This window comes from Ranitomeya imitator, chromosome 9 (assembly GCF_032444005.1).
Source record: "Ranitomeya imitator isolate aRanImi1 chromosome 9, aRanImi1.pri, whole genome shotgun sequence".
NCBI lineage: Eukaryota > Metazoa > Chordata > Amphibia > Anura > Dendrobatidae > Ranitomeya > Ranitomeya imitator.
The window spans coordinates 8,502,367-8,523,866 of record NC_091290.1 but is presented as its reverse complement, the minus strand read 5'-3'; the positions used below and the strand labels follow the sequence as shown (position 1 = coordinate 8,523,866).

At 52.4% G+C, this 21,500-nt stretch overlaps 1 protein-coding gene across 3 annotated transcripts in view; it reads left to right on the top strand.

Annotated features, from left to right (window-relative positions):
- Positions 1-21,500, top strand: part of CSTPP1 (centriolar satellite-associated tubulin polyglutamylase complex regulator 1) — a 168,959-nt gene that overhangs the window by 79,562 nt on the left and 67,897 nt on the right. For 2 of the 3 annotated variants that reach the window (XM_069738592.1, XM_069738593.1), the window contains exon 3: positions 12,295-12,425. The exons of the other annotated variant lie outside the window; for it this stretch is intronic. In XM_069738592.1, coding sequence (XP_069594693.1) covers positions 12,295-12,425 — 131 coding nt within the window. The remainder of the gene's footprint in view (positions 1-12,294; positions 12,426-21,500) is intronic. 3 annotated transcript variants of the gene reach the window in all.

The following is a 21,500-nucleotide window of genomic DNA, read 5'->3' as shown; positions in this document are numbered from 1 at the left end:
GTGAGGCAGTCTTTGTAGTGGCGCTGCAGAATACGAGGGGCCTGATCCTCCGCAGAGGGTGGGGCAGCCTTAGTAGTGGCGCTGCAGAATACAAGGGGCCTGATCCTCCACAGAGGGTGATGCAGTCTTAGTAGTGGTGCTGTAGAATACGAGGGGCCTGATCCTCCTCAGAGGGCGAGGCAGTCTTAGTAGTGGTGCTGCAGAATACAAGGGGCCAGATCCTCCTCAGAGGGCGAGGCAGTCTTAGTAGTGGTGCTGCAGAATACGAGGGGCCTGATCCTCCTCAGAGGGTGAGGCAGTCTTAGTAGTGGTGCTGCAGAATACAAGGGGCCTGATCCTCCACAGAGGGTGAGGCAGTCATAGTAGTGGCGCTGCAGAATACAAGGGGCCTGATTGTCCGCAGAGGGCGAGGCAGTCTTTGTAGTGGCGCTGCAGAATACAAGGGGCCTGATTGTCCGCAGAGGGCGAGGCAGTCTTTGTAGTGGCGCTGCAGAATACAAGGGGCCTGATCCTCCGCAGAGGGCGAGTTACAACTAAAGACTTTAAGGTGTACTCCACCCTAAACACGTAGTGGGACGTCTAGTGATCACCATCAGGCAGTCATAGTAGTGGCGCTGCATAATACAAGGGGCCTGATCCTCCGCAGAGGGTGAGGCAGTCATAGTAGTGGCGCTGCAGAATACAACGTGCCTGATCCTCCGCAGAGGGCGAGGCAGTCATAGTAGTGGCGCTGCAGAATACAACGTGCCTGATCCTCCGCAGAGGGCGAGGCAGTCATAGTAGTGGCGCTGCAGAATACAACGTGCCTGATCCTCCGCAGAGGGCGAGGCAGTCATAGTAGTGGCGCTGCAGAATACAACGTGCCTGATCCTCCGCAGAGGGCGAGGCAGTCATAGTAGTGGCGCTGCAGAATACAACGTGCCTGATCCTCCGCAGAGGGCGAGGCAGTCTTTGTAGTGGCACTGCAGAATACAAGGGGCCTGATCCTCCGCAGAGGGCGAGGCAGTCATAGTAGTGGCGCTGCAGAATACAACGTGCCTGATCCTCTGCAGAGGGCGAGGCAGTCTTAGTAGTGGCGCTGCAGAATACAATGGGCCTGATCCTCCGCAGAGGGCGAGGCAGTCTTTGTAGTGGCGCTGCAGAATACAAGGGGCCTGATCCTCCGCAGAGGGCGAGGCAGTCATAGTAGTGGCGCTGCAGAATACAACGTGCCTGATCCTCCGCAGAGGGCGAGGCAGTCTTAGTAGTGGCGCTGCAGAATACAATGGGCCTGATCCTCTGCAGAGGGCGAGGCAGTCTTAGTAGTGGCGCTGCAGAATACAGTGGCACTGCAGAATACAAGGGGCCTGATCCTCCGCAGAGAGCGAGGCAGTCTTGGTAGTGGCGCTGCAGAATACAAGGGGCCTGATCCTCCGCAGAGGGCGAGGCAGTCTTTGTAGTGGCGCTGCAGAATACAACGTGCCTGATCCTCCGCAGAGGGCGAGGCAGTCTTAGTAGTGGCGCTGCAGAATACAATGGGCCTGATCCTCCGCAGAGGGCGAGGCAGTCTTTGTAGTGGCGCTGCAGAATACAAGGGGCCTGATCCTCCGCAGAGGGCGAGGCAGTCATAGTAGTGGCGCTGCAGAATACAACGTGCCTGATCCTCCGCAGAGGGTGAGGCAGCCTTTATAGTGGCGCTGCAAAATTCAACGGGCCTGATCCTCCGCAGAGGGCGAGGCAGTCTTAGTAGTGGTGCTGCAGAATACAAGGGGCCTGATTCTCCGCAGAGGGCGAGGCAGTCTTTGTAGTGGCGCTGCAGAATACAAGGGGCCTGATCCTCCGCAGAGAGTGAGGCAGTCTTTGTAGTGGCGCTGTAGAATACAAGGGGCCTGATCCTCCGCAGAGAGCGAGGCAGTCTTAGTAGTGGTGCTGCAGAATACAAGGAGCCTGATCCTCCTCAGAGGGCGAGGCAGTCTTAGTAGTGGTGCTGCAGAATACAAGGAGCCTGATCCTCCGCAGAGGGCGAGGCAGTCTTAGTAGTGGCGCTGCAGAATACAATGGGCCTGATCCTCCGCAGAGGGCGAGGCAGTCTTAGTAGTGGCGCTGCAGAATACAGTGGCGTTGCAGAATACAAGGGGCCTGATCCTCCGCAGAGAGCGAGGCAGTCTTAGTAGTGGCGCTGCAGAATACAAGGGGCCTGATCCTCCGCAGAGAGCGAGGCAATCTTTGTAGTGGCGCTGTAGAATACAAGGGGCCTGATCCTCCGCAGAGAGCGAGGCAGTCTTAGTAGTGGTGCTGCAGAATACAATGGGCCTGATCCTCTGCAGAGGGCGAGGCTGTCTTAGTAGTGGCGCTGCAGAATACAACGTGCCTGATCCTCCTCAGAGGGTGAGGCAGTCTTAGTAGTGGCGCTGCAGAATACAAGGGGCCTGATCCTCCTCAGAGGGCGAAGCAGTCTTAGTAGTGGCGCTGCAGAATACAACGTGCCTGATCCTCCTCAGAGGGTGAGGCAGCCTTTATAGTGGCGCTGTAAAATTCAATGGGCCTGATCCTCCGCAGAGGGCGAGGCAGTCTTAGTAGTGGCGCTGTAGAATACAAGGGGCCTGATCCTCCTCAGAGGGTGAGGCAGCCTTTATAGTGGCGCTGCAGAATACAAGGGGCCTGATCCTCCGCAGAGAGCGAGGCAGTCTTAGTAGTGGCGCTGCAAAATTCAATGGGCCTGATCCTCCGCAGAGGGCGAGGCAGTCTTAGTAGTGGTGCTGCAGAATACAAGGGGCCTGATTCTCCGCAGAGGGCGAGGCAGTCTTAGTAGTGGTGCTGCAGAATACAAGGAGCCTGATCCTCCGCAGAGAGCGAGGCAGTCTTAGTAGTGGCGCTGCAGAATACAAGGGGCCTGATCCTCCTCAGAAGGTGAGGCAGTCTTTATAGTGGTGCTGCAGAATACAAGGAGCCTGATCCTCCTCAGAGGGTGAGGCAGCCTTAGTAGTGGCGCTGCAGAATACAATGGGCCTGATCCTCCGCAGAGGGCGAGGCAGTCTTTGTAGTGGTGCTGCAGAATACAAGGGGCCTGATTCTCCGCAGAGGGCGAGGCAGTCTTAGTAGTGGTGCTGCAGAATACAAGGAGCCTGATCCTCCGCAGAGAGCGAGGCAGTCTTAGTAGTGGCGCTGCAGAATACAAGGGGCCTGATCCTCCTCAGAAGGTGAGGCAGTCTTTATAGTGGTGCTGCAGAATACAAGGAGCCTGATCCTCCTCAGAGGGTGAGGCAGTCTTTGTAGTGGCGCTGCAGAATACGAGGGGCCTGATCCTCCGCAGAGGGTGGGGCAGCCTTAGTAGTGGCGCTGCAGAATACAAGGGGCCTGATCCTCCACAGAGGGTGATGCAGTCTTAGTAGTGGTGCTGTAGAATACGAGGGGCCTGATCCTCCTCAGAGGGCGAGGCAGTCTTAGTAGTGGTGCTGCAGAATACAAGGGGCCAGATCCTCCTCAGAGGGCGAGGCAGTCTTAGTAGTGGTGCTGCAGAATACGAGGGGCCTGATCCTCCTCAGAGGGTGAGGCAGTCTTAGTAGTGGTGCTGCAGAATACAAGGGGCCTGATCCTCCACAGAGGGTGAGGCAGTCTTAGTAGTGGTGCTGCAGAATACAAGGAGCCTGATCCTCCACAGAGGGTGAGGCAGTTTTAGTAGTGGTGCTGCAGAATGCGAGGGGCCTGATCCTCCTCAGAGGGCGAGGCAGTTTTAGTAGTGGTGCTGCAGAATACAAGGGGCCTGATCCTCCACAGAGGGTGAGGCAGTCTTGGTAGTGGTGCTGCAGAATACAAGGAGCCTGATCCTCCTCAGAGGGCGAAGCAGTCTTAGTAGTGGTGCTGCAGAATACAAGGAGCCTGATCCTCCGCAGAGAGAGAGGCAGTCTTAGTAGTGGCGCTGCAGAATACAAGGGGCCTGATCCTCCGCAGAGAACGAGGCAGTCTTTGTAGTGGCGCTGCAGAATACAAGGGGCCTGATCCTCCTCAGAGGGTGAGGCGGTCTTAGTAGTGGTGCTGCAGAATACGAGGGGCCTGATCCTCCTCAGAGGGTGAGGCAGTCTTTGTAGTGGCGCTGCAGAATACAAGGGGCCTGATCCTCCACAGAGGGCGAGGCAGTTTTAGTAGTGGCGCTGCAGAATATGAGGGGCCTGATCCTCCACAGAGGGCGAGGCAGTCTTAGTAGTGGCGCTGCAGAATACAATGGGCCTGATCCTCCACAGAGGGCGAGGCAGTCTTAGTAGTGGCGCTGCAGAATACAGTGGCGTTGCAGAATACAAGGGGCCTGATCCTCCGCAGAGAGCGAGGCAGTCTTGGTAGTGGCGCTGCAGAATACAAGGGGCCTGATCCTCCGCAGAGAGCGAGGCAATCTTTGTAGTGGCGCTGTAGAATACAAGGGGCCTGATCCTCCGCAGAGAGCGAGGCAGTCTTAGTAGTGGTGCTGCAGAATACAATGGGCCTGATCCTCTGCAGAGGGCGAGGCAGTCTTAGTAGTGGCGCTGCAGAATACAACGTGCCTGATCCTCCTCAGAGGGTGAGGCAGTCTTAGTAGTGGCGCTCCAGAATACAAGGGGCCTGATCCTCCTCAGAGGGCGAAGCAGTCTTAGTAGTGGCGCTGCAGAATACAACGTGCCTGATCCTCCTCAGAGGGTGAGGCAGCCTTTATAGTGGCGCTGTAAAATTCAATGGGCCTGATCCTCCGCAGAGGGCGAGGCAGTCTTAGTAGTGGCACTGTAGAATACAAGGGGCCTGATCCTCCTCAGAGGGTGAGGCAGCCTTTATAGTGGCGCTGCAGAATACAAGGGGCCTGATCCTCCTCAGAGGGCGAAGCAGTCTTAGTAGTGGCGCTGCAGAATACAACGTGCCTGATCCTCCTCAGAGGGTGAGGCAGCCTTTATAGTGGCGCTGTAAAATTCAATGGGCCTGATCCTCCGCAGAGGGCGAGGCAGTCTTAGTAGTGGCGCTGTAGAATACAAGGGGCCTGATCCTCCTCAGAGGGTGAGGCAGCCTTTATAGTGGCGCTGCAGAATACAAGGGGCCTGATCCTCCGCAGAGAGCGAGGCAGTCTTAGTAGTGGCGCTGCAAAATTCAATGGGCCTGATCCTCCGCAGAGGGCGAGGCAGTCTTAGTAGTGGTGCTGCAGAATACAAGGGGCCTGATTCTCCGCAGAGGGCGAGGCAGTCTTAGTAGTGGTGCTGCAGAATACAAGGAGCCTGATCCTCCGCAGAGAGCGAGGCAGTCTTGGTAGTGGCGCTGCAGAATACAAGGGGCCTGATCCTCCTCAGAAGGTGAGGCAGTCTTTATAGTGGTGCTGCAGAATACAAGGAGCCTGATCCTCCTCAGAGGGTGAGGCAGCCTTAGTAGTGGCGCTGCAGAATACAATGGGCCTGATCCTCCGCAGAGGGCGAGGCAGTCTTTGTAGTGGTGCTGCAGAATACAAGGGGCCTGATTCTCCGCAGAGGGCGAGGCAGTCTTAGTAGTGGTGCTGCAGAATACAAGGAGCCTGATCCTCCGCAGAGAGCGAGGCAGTCTTAGTAGTGGCGCTGCAGAATACAAGGGGCCTGATCCTCCTCAGAAGGTGAGGCAGTCTTTATAGTGGTGCTGCAGAATACAAGGAGCCTGATCCTCCTCAGAGGGTGAGGCAGTCTTTGTAGTGGCGCTGCAGAATACGAGGGGCCTGATCCTCCGCAGAGGGTGGGGCAGCCTTAGTAGTGGCGCTGCAGAATACAAGGGGCCTGATCCTCCACAGAGGGTGATGCAGTCTTAGTAGTGGTGCTGTAGAATACGAGGGGCCTGATCCTCCTCAGAGGGCGAGGCAGTCTTAGTAGTGGTGCTGCAGAATACAAGGGGCCAGATCCTCCTCAGAGGGCGAGGCAGTCTTAGTAGTGGTGCTGCAGAATACGAGGGGCCTGATCCTCCTCAGAGGGTGAGGCAGTCTTAGTAGTGGTGCTGCAGAATACAAGGGGCCTGATCCTCCACAGAGGGTGAGGCAGTCTTAGTAGTGGTGCTGCAGAATACAAGGAGCCTGATCCTCCACAGAGGGTGAGGCAGTTTTAGTAGTGGTGCTGCAGAATACGAGGGGCCTGATCCTCCTCAGAGGGCGAGGCAGTCTTAGTAGTGGTGCTGCAGAATACAAGGGGCCTGATCCTCCACAGAGGGTGAGGCAGTCTTAGTAGTGGTGCTGCAGAATACAAGGAGCCTGATCCTCCTCAGAGGGCGAAGCAGTCTTAGTAGTGGTGCTGCAGAATACAAGGAGCCTGATCTTCCGCAGAGAGAGAGGCAGTCTTAGTAGTGGCGCTGCAGAATACAAGGGGCCTGATCCTCCGCAGAGAACGAGGCAGTCTTTGTAGTGGCGCTGCAGAATACAAGGGGCCTGATCCTCCTCAGAGGGTGAGGCGGTCTTAGTAGTGGTGCTGCAGAATACGAGGGGCCTGATCCTCCTCAGAGGGTGAGGCAGTCTTTGTAGTGGCGCTGCAGAATACAAGGGGCCTGATCCTCCACAGAGGGCGAGGCAGTTTTAGTAGTGGCGCTGCAGAATATGAGGGGCCTGATCCTCCACAGAGGGCGAGGCAGTCTTAGTAGTGGCGCTGCAGAATACAATGGGCCTGATCCTCCACAGAGGGCGAGGCAGTCTTAGTAGTGGCGCTGCAGAATACAGTGGCGTTGCAGAATACAAGGGGCCTGATCCTCCGCAGAGAGCGAGGCAGTCTTGGTAGTGGCGCTGCAGAATACAAGGGGCCTGATCCTCCGCAGAGAGCGAGGCAATCTTTGTAGTGGCGCTGTAGAATACAAGGGGCCTGATCCTCCGCAGAGAGCGAGGCAGTCTTAGTAGTGGTGCTGCAGAATACAATGGGCCTGATCCTCTGCAGAGGGCGAGGCAGTCTTAGTAGTGGCGCTGCAGAATACAACGTGCCTGATCCTCCTCAGAGGGTGAGGCAGTCTTAGTAGTGGCGCTGCAGAATACGAGGGGCCTGATCCTCCACAGAGGGTGAGGCAGTCTTTGTAGTGGCGCTGCAGAATACGAGGGGCCTGATCCTCCGCAGAGGGTGAGGCAGCCTTAGTAGTGGCACTGCAGAATACAAGGGGCCTGATCCTCCACAGAGGGTGAGGCGGTCTTAGTAGTGGTGCTGCAGAATACAAGGGGCCTGATCCTCCGCAGAGAGCGAGGCAGTCTTAGTAGTGGCGCTGCAGAATACAAGGGGCCTGATCCTCCGCAGAGAACGAGGCAGTCTTAGTAGTGGTGCTGCAGAATACGAGGGGCCTGATCCTCCTCAGAGGGTGAGGCAGTCTTTGTAGTGGCGCTGCAGAATACAAGGGGCCTGATCCTCCACAGAGGGCGAGGCAGTTTTAGTAGTGGCGCTGCAGAATATGAGGGGCCTGATCCTCCACAGAGGGCGAGGCAGTCTTAGTAGTGGCGCTGCAGAATACAATGGGCCTGATCCTCCACAGAGGGCGAGGCAGTCTTAGTAGTGGCGCTGCAGAATACAGTGGCGTTGCAGAATACAAGGGGCCTGATCCTCCGCAGAGAGCGAGGCAGTCTTGGTAGTGGCGCTGCAGAATACAAGGGGCCTGATCCTCCGCAGAGAGCGAGGCAATCTTTGTAGTGGCGCTGTAGAATACAAGGGGCCTGATCCTCCGCAGAGAGCGAGGCAGTCTTAGTAGTGGTGCTGCAGAATACAATGGGCCTGATCCTCTGCAGAGGGCGAGGCAGTCTTAGTAGTGGCGCTGCAGAATACAACGTGCCTGATCCTCCTCAGAGGGTGAGGCAGTCTTAGTAGTGGCGCTGCAGAATACAAGGGGCCTGATCCTCCTCAGAGGGCGAAGCAGTCTTAGTAGTGGCGCTGCAGAATACAACGTGCCTGATCCTCCTCAGAGGGTGAGGCAGCCTTTATAGTGGCGCTGTAAAATTCAATGGGCCTGATCCTCCGCAGAGGGCGAGGCAGTCTTAGTAGTGGCGCTGTAGAATACAAGGGGCCTGATCCTCCTCAGAGGGTGAGGCAACCTTTATAGTGGCGCTGCAGAATACAAGGGGCCTGATCCTCCGCAGAGAGTGAGGCAGTCTTTGTAGTGGCGCTGTAGAATACAAGGGGCCTGATCCTCCGCAGAGGGCGAGGCAGTCTTAGTAGTGGTGCTGCAGAATACAAGGGGCCTGATTCTCCGCAGAGGGCGAGGCAGTCTTAGTAGTGGTGCTGCAGAATACAAGGAGCCTGATCCTCCGCAGAGAGCGAGGCAGTCTTAGTAGTGGCGCTGCAGAATACAAGGGGCCTGATCCTTCTCAGAAGGTGAGGCAGTCTTTATAGTGGTGCTGCAGAATACAAGGAGCCTGATCCTCCTCAGAGGGTGAGGCAGTCTTTGTAGTGGTGCTGCAGAATACAAGGGGCCTGATTCTCCGCAGAGGGCGAGGCAGTCTTAGTAGTGGTGCTGCAGAATACAAGGAGCCTGATCCTCCGCAGAGAGCGAGGCAGTCTTAGTAGTGGCGCTGCAGAATACAAGGGGCCTGATCCTCCTCAGAAGGTGAGGCAGTCTTTATAGTGGTGCTGCAGAATACAAGGAGCCTGATCCTCCTCAGAGGGTGAGGCAGTCTTTGTAGTGGCGCTGCAGAATACGAGGGGCCTGATCCTCCGCAGAGGGTGAGGCAGCCTTAGTAGTGGCGCTGCAGAATACAAGGGGCCTGATCCTCCACAGAGGGTGATGCAGTCTTAGTAGTGGTGCTGCAGAATACGAGGGGCCTGATCCTCCTCAGAGGGCGAGGCAGTCTTAGTAGTGGTGCTGCAGAATACAAGGGGCCAGATCCTCCTCAGAGGGCGAGGCAGTCTTAGTAGTGGTGCTGCAGAATACGAGGGGCCTGATCCTCCTCAGAGGGTGAGGCAGTCTTAGTAGTGGTGCTGCAGAATACAAGGGGCCTGATCCTCCACAGAGGGTGAGGCAGTCTTAGTAGTGGTGTTGCAGAATACAAGGAGCCTGATCCTCCACAGAGGGTGAGGCAGTTTTAGTAGTGGTGCTGCAGAATACGAGGGGCCTGATCCTCCTCAGAGGGCGAGGCAGTCTTAGTAGTGGTGCTGCAGAATACAAGGGGCCTGATCCTCCACAGAGGGTGAGGCAGTCTTAGTAGTGGTGCTGCAGAATACAAGGAGCCTGATCCTCCTCAGAGGGCGAAGCAGTCTTAGTAGTGGTGCTGCAGAATACAAGGAGCCTGATCCTCCACAGAGGGTGAGGCAGTCTTAGTAGTGGTGCTGCAGAATACAAGGAGCCTGATCCTCCGCAGAGAGCGAGGCAGTCTTAGTAGTGGCGCTGCAGAATACAAGGGGCCTGATCCTCCGCAGAGAACGAGGCAGTCTTTGTAGTGGCGCTGCAGAATACAAGGGGCCTGATCCTCCTCAGAGGGTGAGGCGGTCTTAGTAGTGGTGCTGCAGAATACAAGGAGCCTGATCCTCCACAGAGGGTGAGGCAGTCTTAGTAGTGGTGCTGCAGAATACAAGGAGCCTGATCCTCCGCAGAGAGCGAGGCAGTCTTAGTAGTGACGCTGCAGAATACAAGGGGCCTGATCCTCCGCAGAGAACGAGGCAGTCTTTGTAGTGGTGCTGCAGAATACAAGGGGCCTGATCCTCCACAGAGGGCGAGGCAGTCTTAGTAGTGGTGCTGCAGAATACAAGGAGCCTGATCCTCCGCAGAGAGCGAGGCAGTCTTAGTAGTGGCGCTGCAGAATACAAGGGGCCTGATCCTCCGCAGAGAACGAGGCGGTCTTAGTAGTGGTGCTGCAGAATACAAGGAGCCTGATCCTCCTCAGAGAGCGAGGCAGTCTTTGTAGTGGTGCTGCAGAATACAAGGGGCCTGATCCTCCTCAGAGGGTGAGGCGGTCTTAGTAGTGGTGCTGCAGAATACGAGGGGCCTGATCCTCCTCAGAGGGTGAGGCAGTCTTTGTAGTGGCGCTGCAGAATACGAGGGGCCTGATCCTCCACAGAGGGTGAGGCAGTCTTTGTAGTGGCGCTGCAGAATACGAGGGGCCTGATCCTCCGCAGAGGGTGAGGCAGCCTTAGTAGTGGCACTGCAGAATACAAGGGGCCTGATCCTCCACAGAGGGTGAGGCGGTCTTAGTAGTGGTGCTGCAGAATACAAGGGGCCTGATCCTCCGCAGAGAGCGAGGCAGTCTTAGTAGTGGCGCTGCAGAATACAAGGGGCCTGATCCTCCGCAGAGAACGAGGCAGTCTTTGTAGTGGTGCTGCAGAATACGAGGGGCCTGATCCTCCTCAGAGGGTGAGGCAGTCTTTGTAGTGGCGCTGCAGAATACAAGGGGCCTGATCCTCCACAGAGGGTGAGGCGGTCTTAGTAGTGGTGCTGCAGAATACAAGGGGCCTGATCCTCCGCAGAGAGCGAGGCAGTCTTAGTAGTGGCGCTGCAGAATACAAGGGGCCTGATCCTCCGCAGAGAACGAGGCAGTCTTAGTAGTGGTGCTGCAGAATACGAGGGGCCTGATCCTCCTCAGAGGGTGAGGCAGTCTTTGTAGTGGCGCTGCAGAATACAAGGGGCCTGATCCTCCACAGAGGGCGAGGCAGTCTTAGTAGTGGCGCTGCAGAATACAAGGGGCCTGATCCTCCTCAGAAGGTGAGGCAGTCTTTATAGTGGTGCTGCAGAATACAAGGAGCCTGATCCTCCTCAGAGGGTGAGGCAGCCTTAGTAGTGGCGCTGCAGAATACAATGGGCCTGATCCTCCGCAGAGGGCGAGGCAGTCTTTGTAGTGGTGCTGCAGAATACAAGGGGCCTGATTCTCCGCAGAGGGCGAGGCAGTCTTAGTAGTGGTGCTGCAGAATACGAGGGGCCTGATCCTCCTCAGAGGGTGAGGCGGTCTTAGTAGTGGCGCTGCAGAATACAAGGGGCCTGATCCTCCACAGAGGGCGAGGCAGTTTTAGTAGTGGCGCTGCAGAATATGAGGGGCCTGATCCTCCACAGAGGGCGAGGCAGTCTTTGTAGTGGTGCTGCAGAATACGAGGGGCCTGATCCTCCTCAGAGGGTGAGGCGGTCTTAGTAGTGGTGCTGCAGAATACAAGGAGCCTGATCCTCCTCAGAGAGCGAGGCAGTCTTAGTAGTGGTGCTGCAGAATACAAGGGGCCTGATCCTCCACAGAGGGCGAGGCAGTCTTTGTAGTGGCGTTGCAGAATACAAGGGGCCTGATCCTCCGCAGAGAGTGAGGCAGTCTTTGTAGTGGCGCTGTAGAATACAAGGGGCCTGATCCTCCTCAGAGGGTGAGGCGGTCTTAGTAGTGGCGCTGCAGAATACAAGGGGCCTGATCCTCCACAGAGGGCGAGGCAGTTTTAGTAGTGGCGCTGCAGAATATGAGGGGCCTGATCCTCCACAGAGGGCGAGGCAGTCTTTGTAGTGGCGTTGCAGAATACAAGGTGTCGTGAATGTGGGGATTTCATGTTCGTCCATATACAGAAAACCTTAATTCCAAAACGAGTCCTTAAGTCGTACTTGAAACATTTATTTTTTATCCCACATGGTGAACGGCATAAAAAAAGTCCAGAATTGTAGTTTTTTGATTACTTTTGCCTACCCCATCAATCGGGGAAAAAGCCTAAAAAGAAGTATTATGTACCCCAAAATAATGCTAATAATTGATCTCCACCTGCTGAATGAGCAAACAGTTACACAGCGGCACCCACGAAGAAATAGAAAAAGGTTTTCGGGTCTCCGACTCTGGCGTCACAAACAATCCTAATTTATTTTTGTAATTTTTTGAAAAATTCCATAAAACTGCCCAAACTTAGTGTCCTGTAGACGCTCTGAATGGATAAAATAATGATTTTTTTTTTATTTTTTTCCTGGTGCAGCCACAGGTTGGTGGCATTTTAATCTAGAATAATAAAGATTTTTTTCTGGGTTTACATGATTCCTAACTTAATAGAAGCCCATTTTCATATATTTATTTGAGAAAATGGAGAATAAGGTCATTTTACCGCACAGGGAAGAACGTAAAGCGTAAACCCCAACGGTACTTTTTTTTTTTTCACTCTATTTTTTCTTCATCCAGTTGAAACTACATCTCGGAAAAACAAGACGTCATATGGAAATGTTAGCGGACGGGTATATAAAGAAACCCCGCCATGCTGAAAAAGACGGGGACGGAAAGGGATTCATTAGGAGGGATTGCTATTTTTGATTTTGGCCAATAATATGCTCAGAATTGTTATGTCCCGTGGGCAGGGTCTTACCCCGCAGGGGCCGCCTGTGTTTTTTGGGGTCATTTTTCAGGTGGTCATTATTAATATTCTGATGTGGCTGTCTTCTCTCCATCCGTAGTTTCTCCAGCGCTTCTCGGGGGACCCACGTCCTGTTCAGAGACTTCGCCTTTGTCCAGTGCACCCCACACAACCGAGCGTCTTTTCTCCGTCTCTTCTGGAGATGCTTCAGGACCATTGCAAAGAACGGAGGTAAGGGCGAGCGGACGGGGGGGCTGCCGTCTTTTTTTTTTTTTTTTTGCATTGCTTTGATGTGGGTGCCATCTGCATTGAGAATCCCGCAGTGGGGGGCCGGGTAATCTGCGGCTTTGTCAGCTTAAGAAGGATTTTATGAATTTTTCATCCTCTAATGAGACAATATGGACATACGGTAGATTATAAGGGAGGAATGTAAATGTCTTGTTTTCTTCTGGTCGGTGAGCGCCCACCGACGCCGCTGATAAAAAGACTGATGAGTGATGAGTTATTAAAGGCAACCTGCCCCTCCATTTCTGGTGCCGAAACCTCGGTCCGTGTGAATCCAGATCCCGGCGGCACCAGACAGCTTCTCCCCCAGCCCTCGAAGTGACGGACAGGTCTCTAAACGTGCACGCCTGTCAATCAGCTGGAGTAGTGCAGGAAGACGCCGTCTGGGGGCTGATGGGGGTCCCAGTGGTCAGTAAGATCATTCATTACTCGACACCGCGGACTCTGCCGACCGGCCTCGTCTCTGGATATTCTAACTATACATTCACTGAAATGTTCCATCGTACGTCCGGCTCTGATTCATGCTGCCCGCGATTTTGAGTAATTTATGCCCTATCCCATAACTTGCTGATCGCTGGGACCCCATCAGTCCTGATATGTTGGAATTGTGGAATCTGTCGCCAATCTGAGAATAAAGTGTCAGAGATCACGGCCCCAAATATCCCAGTGCCTGCTGCAGCCCATAGTGGCAGGTGATTGGCCGCATGAGCGACTGAAGACCCTATAATGATCACCTGATGCCACGGTTTCTCCTGCTGACTGTTTCCTTATACACGTTATGGGATATGGAAGGTCGTTTACCGTAAAGTCACATTCTTCATGGCTGTAACAGCAGAGTTGTATCCCGCGCCGCCGTCCCAACATGCCATCTTTCTTTTTTTTCCTCTTCGCCGGTGGCGTCCTTCTCGGCATGCGTAACGCTCTCCTCCCCTCCTTCATCCGAACATCTTCAGTTGTACAAATAAAACCGTTTTGCAGTTTATATTGCAAAAAATTCCGCTGTTATTAGGATGCTGAGCCGCCGAGCTGGGACTTGTAGCTGAGAACATGGCGTGGACGGTATGCAGAAGGGCAGGCGAGCACGAATCAAGGAGACCCCATGGTGTACCTACTGTTCATTGTACCAAGGTATATAGTATATACTGCTGTCTGGAGGGGCAGAACTCCAGCATGTCAGTCTACACAGGGTCATATGGTCCAGGTAGGACCTTTCATTCTGGAGAACCTGATCTGTCTTTCATCTCCCAGACAGCCTGTTCATTTTAATGGGGTCTGTGTAATACTTCATTTTCCCTGTGGGGTTCTGCAGGAAAATAGAACACTTTTTAACAGATTTTTTCCCCCCACAGATTGTAGTTGATTGCATTTTAACATTTTTTTGGGGGGAGACGGTACCCCCAATATCAGATCCCACACTCAGCTTCCATTTACTTCTGTAGAAGCTGAGCTGCAGTACCGAGAACGGCCACGACGCAGTGTATGGCGCTGTGGTGTTCCGGCCTGATACACCGCGTACATCCGACCACCGCGGGACCGACCTGTACAGCTGATTTTGGGGTGACTAAGGCGAGGTCATCAATGGTTAAATAGTGGACAATCCCTTCAATTGCAGTTATATTCGGAATCTTCTTTAAATTGTTTTCTTTTTTAAACTAGACAACCCCTTTAACTGCATCAATAAATCTGTAGCACTGCGTGTTTTCCACTCTGTACTATGAATACAACATCTGTCGTGGTCCCGATGTGACACATCCTCCTCTGATGGCGTTCCCTCCTACTTGGTGTAAAGAAAGCACCTTGACCCCGATCTCTCCTCTCCTGATCCATCTTCTAAGCTAATTTATGATCAGACTCCTGTATTTATTTCATGGTCTTCCCAGCAGAGTATCGTTCACACTATTGGGATCCGATGCTTCCGGCGGTCGTCATTTGCAGCAAGTCAGCCGCGTCTTGCAATGTTTTATTCAGAGATGGGGCTGACACTTTGTTACGTCACCACATCTGCAAAAATCGCAGCATACAGAAGGTATGGAACCGACACACGGACCCGAATCCTGACAGTGCGTATATTACACCGCTGCAAGCAAGGCTTCAGGGGTTAAGAATAACAAATGTGTCAGAGTCATCCATTCTCCTTGGATTTCTGGGACTGTAATATTAATGACCTCTGTCAATCTGACACTGCAGTACCTGGCACAGCCACAACCACATGTGGTGCCAGAGAGAAGACGCGGTGCTGTCATTCAGCTGATGGGGAGATTACTGGATGAATCGGCATTATAGTCTCACAAAATCTATTTGAAGCACTGGCCGAGACCTGTAAACTCGCCAGCTGTTGCAAAACTACAACTCCCAGCATGCCTCTCTACCCTGGATCACTAAAACGCAGCAGAAAAGTGTTCATCAAGAGCAGAAGTTCTGGCAGATTTCTGCCACCGTGAGACCGGCATTTCTTGAGGCTGCATATCTTGGTCCATCTGAATTAGAGGCGTCTGTGCCGGAGTTTCCTTCCTCGCAGGGTTTGTGGTTCAATTCAAAGCAAACAGCAGAAATAGCGCAGCGCGGACCGGCTGACCCCGGACAATCCAAGCCTGTTATTAAATGTTCACTTCTGGGAAGCTCCGAGCTCGGCGTGACGTTCACGATAAATGGTCATTACCGAAATGCTCAATATGGTGACGTCCACTATAAGGCTGCAGAGTCTCTGTCCAGTTTGTGGATCCACAACACTGGTAATGTAGCATGCACCGCTCCATCCAAGGGGGCAGTGACACCGCTCCATCCAAGGGGGCAGTGACACCGCTCCATCCAAGGGGACAGTGACACCGCTCCATCCAAGGGGGCAATGACACCGCTCCTTCCAAGGGGGCAATGACACCGCTCCTTCCAAGGGGGCAGTGACACCGCTCCATCCAAGGGGGCAATGACACCGCTCCATCCAAGGGGGCAATGACACCGCTCCATCCAAGGGGGCAATGACACCGCTCCTTCCAAGGGGGCAATGACACCGCTCCTTCCAAGGGGGCAATGACACCGCTCCTTCCAAGGGGGCAATGACACCGCTCCATCCAAGGGGGCAGTGACACCGCTCCATCCAAGGGGGCAGTGACAGCGCTCCATCCAAGGGGGCAATGACACCGCTCCATCCAAGGGGGCAGTGGCAGCGCTCCATCCAAGGGGACAGTGACACCGCTCCATCCAAGGGGGCAATGACACCGCTCCTTCCAAGGGGGCAGTGACACCGCTCCATCCAAGGGGGCAGTGACACCGCTCCATCCAAGGGGGCAGTGACACCGCTCCATCCAAGGGGGCAGTGACACCGCTCCATCCAAGGGGACAGTGACACCGCTCCATCCAAGGGGGCAATGACACCGCTCCTTCCAAGGGGGCAGTGACACCGCTCCATCCAAGGGGGCAGTGACACCGCTCCATCCAAGGGGGCAATGACACCGCTCCATCCAAGGGGGCAATGACACCGCTCCATCCAAGGGGGCAATGACACCGCTCCTTCCAAGGGGGCAATGACACCGCTCCTTCCAAGGGGGCAATGACACCTGTTATGGCTGGCAATCAGGCAACACAGCGTGCAGTAATCAGCGCACATACAGAGATCTGGCAATAACCAAAAACAATAGGACGAGCTCTGAGACGTGGAATCTCTGTAGACTGCAGTACCTGATCTATCCTCACACAACTATAAGCAGCAGTGGATTGCGCCTATCAACTACCTATGCAACTCGGCACTGCCTGAGGAGCTGACTAGCCTGAAGATAGAAATACAAGCCTGACTTACCTCAGAGAAATACCCCAAAGGAATAGGCAGCCCCCCACATATAATGACTGTTAGCAAGATGAAAAGACAAACGTAGGAATGAAATAGATTCAGCAAAGTGAGGCCCGATATTCTAGACAGAGCGAGGATAGCAAAGAGAACTATGCAGTCTACAAAAAACCCTAAAACGAAAACCACGCAAAGGGGCAAAAAGACCCCTTACAGCACGGCGGTGCACCCCTTTGCTTCTCAGAGCTTCCAGCAAAAGTTAATAGCAAGCTGGACAGAAAAAACAGAAAACAAACTAGAAGCACTTATCTAGCAGAGCAGCAGGCCCAAGGAAAGATGCAGTAGCTCAGATCCAACACTGGAACATTGACAAGGAGCAAGGAAGACAGACTCAGGTGGAGCTAAATAGCAAGGCAGCCAACGAGCTCACCAAAACACCTGAGGGAGGAAGCCCAGAGACTGCAATACCACTTGTGACCACAGAAGTGAACTCAGCCACAGAATTCACAACAGTACCCCCCCCTTGAGGAGGGGTCACCGAACCCTCACCAGAACCCCCAGGCCGACCAGGATGAGCCACATGAAAGGCACGAACAAGATCTGGGGCATGGACATCAGAGGCAAAAACCCAGGAATTATCTTCCTGAGCATAACCCTTCCATTTGACCAGATACTGGAGTTTCCGTCTAGAGACACGAGAATCCAAAATCTTCTCCACAATATACTCCAATTCCCCCTCCACCAAAACAGGGGCAGGAGGCTCCACAGATGGAACCATAGGTGCCACGTATCTCCTCAACAACGACCTATGGAATACATTATGTATGGAAAAGGAGTCTGGGAGGGTCAGACGAAAAGACACCGGATTGAGAATCTCAGAAATCCTATACGGACCAATAAAACGAGGTTTAAATTTAGGAGAGGAAACCTTCATAGGAATATGACGAGAAGATAACCAAACCAGATCCCCAACACGAAGTCGGGGTCCCACACGGCGTCTGCGATTAGCGAAAAGCTGAGCCTTCTCCTGGGACAAGGTCAAATTGTCCACTACCTGAGTCCAGATCTGCTGCAACCTGTCCACCACATAATCCACACCAGGACAGTCCGAAGACTCAACCTGTCCTGAAGAGAAACGAGGATGGAACCCAGAATTGCAGAAAAATGGAGAGACCAAGGTAGCCGAGCTGGCCCGATTATTAAGGGCGAACTCAGCCAACGGCAAAAATGACACCCAATCATCCTGGTCAGCGGAAACAAAACATCTCAGATATGTTTCCAAGGTCTGATTGGTTCGTTCGGTCTGGCCATTAGTCTGAGGATGGAAGGCCGAGGAAAAAGATAGGTCAATGCCCATCCTACCACAAAAGGCTCGCCAGAACCTCGAGACAAACTGGGAACCTCTGTCAGAAACAATATTCTCAGGAATGCCATGTAAACGAACCACATGCTGGAAGAACAAAGGCACCAAATCAGAGGAGGAAGGCAATTTAACCAAGGGCACCAGATGGACCATTTTAGAAAAGCGATCACAGACCACCCAAATGACCGACATTTTTTGAGAAACGGGAAGGTCAGAAATGAAATCCATCGAAATATGTGTCCAAGGCCTCTTCGGGACCGGCAAGGGCAAAAGCAACCCACTGGCACGTGAACAGCAGGGCTTAGCCCTAGCACAAATTCCACAGGACTGCACAAAAGCACGCACATCCCGTGACAGAGATGGCCACCAGAAGGATCTAGCAACCAACTCCCTGGTACCAAAGATTCCTGGATGACCGGCCAGCACCGAACAATGAAGTTCAGAGATAACTTTACTAGTCCACCTATCAGGGACGAACAGTTTCTCGGCCGGACAACGATCAGGTTTATTAGCCTGAAATTTCTGCAACACTCTCCGCAAATCAGGGGAGATGGCAGACACAATGACTCCTTCCTTGAGGATACTCGCCGGCTCAGATAACCCCGGAGAGTCGGGCACAAAACTCCTAGACAGAGCATCCGCCTTCACATTTTTAGAGCCCGGAAGGTATGAAATCACAAAATCAAAACGAGCAAAAAATAACGACCAACGGGCCTGTCTAGGATTCAAGCGCTTGGCAGACTCAAGATAAGTAAGGTTCCTATGATCAGTCAAAACCACCACGCGATGCTTAGCACCCTCAAGCCAATGACGCCACTCCTCGAATGCCCACTTCATGGCCAGCAACTCTCGGTTGCCCACATCATAATTACGCTCAGCAGCAGAAAATTTCCTGGAAAAGAAAGCACATGGTTTGAACACTGAGCAACCAGAACCTCTCTGTGACAAAACCGCCCCTGCACCAATCTCAGAAGCATCAACCTCGACCTGGAACGGAAGAGAAACATCAGGTTGACACAACACAGGGGCACAGCAAAAACGACGCTTCAACTCCTGAAAAGCTTCCACGGCAGCAGAAGACCAATTAACCAAATCAGCACCCTTCTTGGTCAAATCGGTCAATGGTCTGGCAATGCTAGAAAAATTACAGATGAAGCGACGATAAAAATTAGCAAAGCCCAGGAATTTCTGCAGACTTTTTAGAGTTGTCGGCTGAGTCCAATCCTGGATGGCCTGAACCTTAACCGGATCCATCTTGATAGTAGAAGGGGAAAAGATGAACCCCAAAAATGAAACTTTCTGCACACCGAAGAGACACTTTGATCCCTTCACGAACAAGGAATTAGCACGCAGTACCTGGAAAACCATTCTGACTTGCTTCACATGAGACTCCCAATCATCTGAGAAGATCAAAATGTCATCCAAGTAAACAATCAAGAATTTATCCAGATACTCACGGAAAATGTCATGCATAAAAGACTGAAAAACAGATGGAGCATTGGCAAGTCCGAACGGCATCACCAGATACTCAAAATGACCCTCGGGCGTATTAAATGCCGTTTTCCATTCATCTCCCTGCCTGATTCTCACCAGATTATACGCACCACGAAGATCAATCTTAGTAAACCAACTAGCCCCCTTAATCCGAGCAAACAAGTCAGAAATCAATGGCAAGGGATACTGAAACTTAACAGTGATCTTATTAAGAAGGCGGTAATCAATACACGGTCTTAGCGAACCATCCTTCTTGGCTACAAAAAAGAACCCTGCTCCCAATGGTGACGACGATGGGCGAATATGTCCCTTCTCCAGGGACTCCTTCACATAACTGCGCATAGCGGTGTGTTCAGGTACGGACAAATTAAATAAACGACCCTTAGGGAATTTACTACCAGGAATCAAATCGATAGCACAATCACAATTCCTATGCGGAGGTAGGGCATCAGACTTGGACTCTTCAAATACATCCTGAAAGTCCGACAAGAACTCTGGGATGTCAGAAGGAATGGATGACGAAATAGACAAAAATGGAACATCACCATGTACTCCCTGACAACCCCAGCTGGTTACCGACATAGAGTTCCAATCCAATACTGGATTATGGGTTTGTAGCCATGGCAACCCCAACACGACCACATCATGCAAATTATGCAGTACCAAAAAGCGAATAACTTCCTGATGTGCAGGAGCCATGCACATGGTCAGCTGGGCCCAGTACTGAGGCTTATTCTTGGCCAAAGGTGTAGCATCAATTCCTCTCAACGGAATAGGACACCGCAAAGGCTCCAAGAAAAATCCACAACGTTTAGCATAATCCAAATCCATCAGATTCAGGGCAGCGCCTGAATCCACAAACGCCATGACAGAATATGATGACAAAGAGCACATTAAGGTAATGGACAAAAGGAATTTGGACTGTACAGTACCAATAACGGCAGAGCTATCGAACCGCCTAGTGCGTTTAGGACAATTAGAAATAGCATGAGTAGAATCACCACAATAGAAACACAGTCTGTTCAGACGTCTGTGTTCGTGCCGTTCTACTTTAGTCATAGTCCTGTCGCACTGCATAGGCTCAGGCTTACTCTCAGACAATACCGCCAGATGGTGCACAGATTTACGCTCGCGCAAGCGACGACCGATCTGAATGGCCAAGGACATAGACTCATTCAAACCAGCAGGCATAGGAAATCCCACCATTACATCCTTAAGAGCTTCAGAGAGACCCTTTCTGAACAAAGCCGCTAGTGCAGATTCATTCCACAGAGTGAGTACTGACCATTTCCTAAATTTCTGACAATATACTTCTACATCATCCTGACCCTGGCATAAAGCCAGCAGATTTTTCTCAGCTTGATCCACTGAATTAGGCTCATCGTAAAGCAATCCCAGCGCCTGGAAAAATGCATCAACATTACTCAATGCAGAATCTCCTGGTGCAAGAGAAAACGCCCAGTCCTGTGGGTCGCCGCGCAAAAAAGAAATAATAATCAAAACCTGTGGAATAGGATTACCAGAAGAATGAGGTTTCAAGGCCAAAAATAGCTTACAATTATTTCTGAAGCTCAGGAACTTAGTTCTGTCACCAAAAAACAAATCAGGAATCGGAATTCTTGGTTCTAGCATCGATTTCTGATCAATAGTATCTTGAATCTTTTGTACATTTACAACGAGATTATCCATTGAGGAGCACAGAGCCTGAATATCCATGTCCACAGCTGTGTCCTGAAGCACTCTAATGTCTAGGGGAAAAAAAAGACTGAAGACAGAGCTAAGAAAAAAAAATGATGTCAGGATTTCTTTTTTCCCTCTATTGGAAATCATTGGAGGGCTCCTTGTACTGTTATGGCTGGCAATCAGGCAACACAGCGTGCAGTAATCAGCGCACATACAGAGATCTGGCAATAACCAAAAACAATAGGACGAGCTCTGAGACGTGGAATCTCTGTAGACTGCAGTACCTGATCTATCCTCACACAACTATAAGCAGCAGTGGATTGCGCCTATCAACTACCTATGCAACTCGGCACTGCCTGAGGAGCTGACTAGCCTGAAGATAGAAATACAAGCCTGACTTACCTCAGAGAAATACCCCAAAGGAATAGGCAGCCCCCCACATATAATGACTGTTAGCAAGATGAAAAGACAAACGTAGGAATGAAATAGATTCAGCAAAGTGAGGCCCGATATTCTAGACAGAGCGTTGATAGCAAAGAGAACTATGCAGTCTACAAAAAACCCTAAAACGAAAACCACGCAAAGGGGCAAAAAGACCCACCGTGCCGAACTAACAGCACGGCGGTGCACCCCTTTGCTTCTCAGAGCTTCCAGCAAAAGTTAATAGCAAGCTGGACAGAAAAAACAGAAAACAAACTAG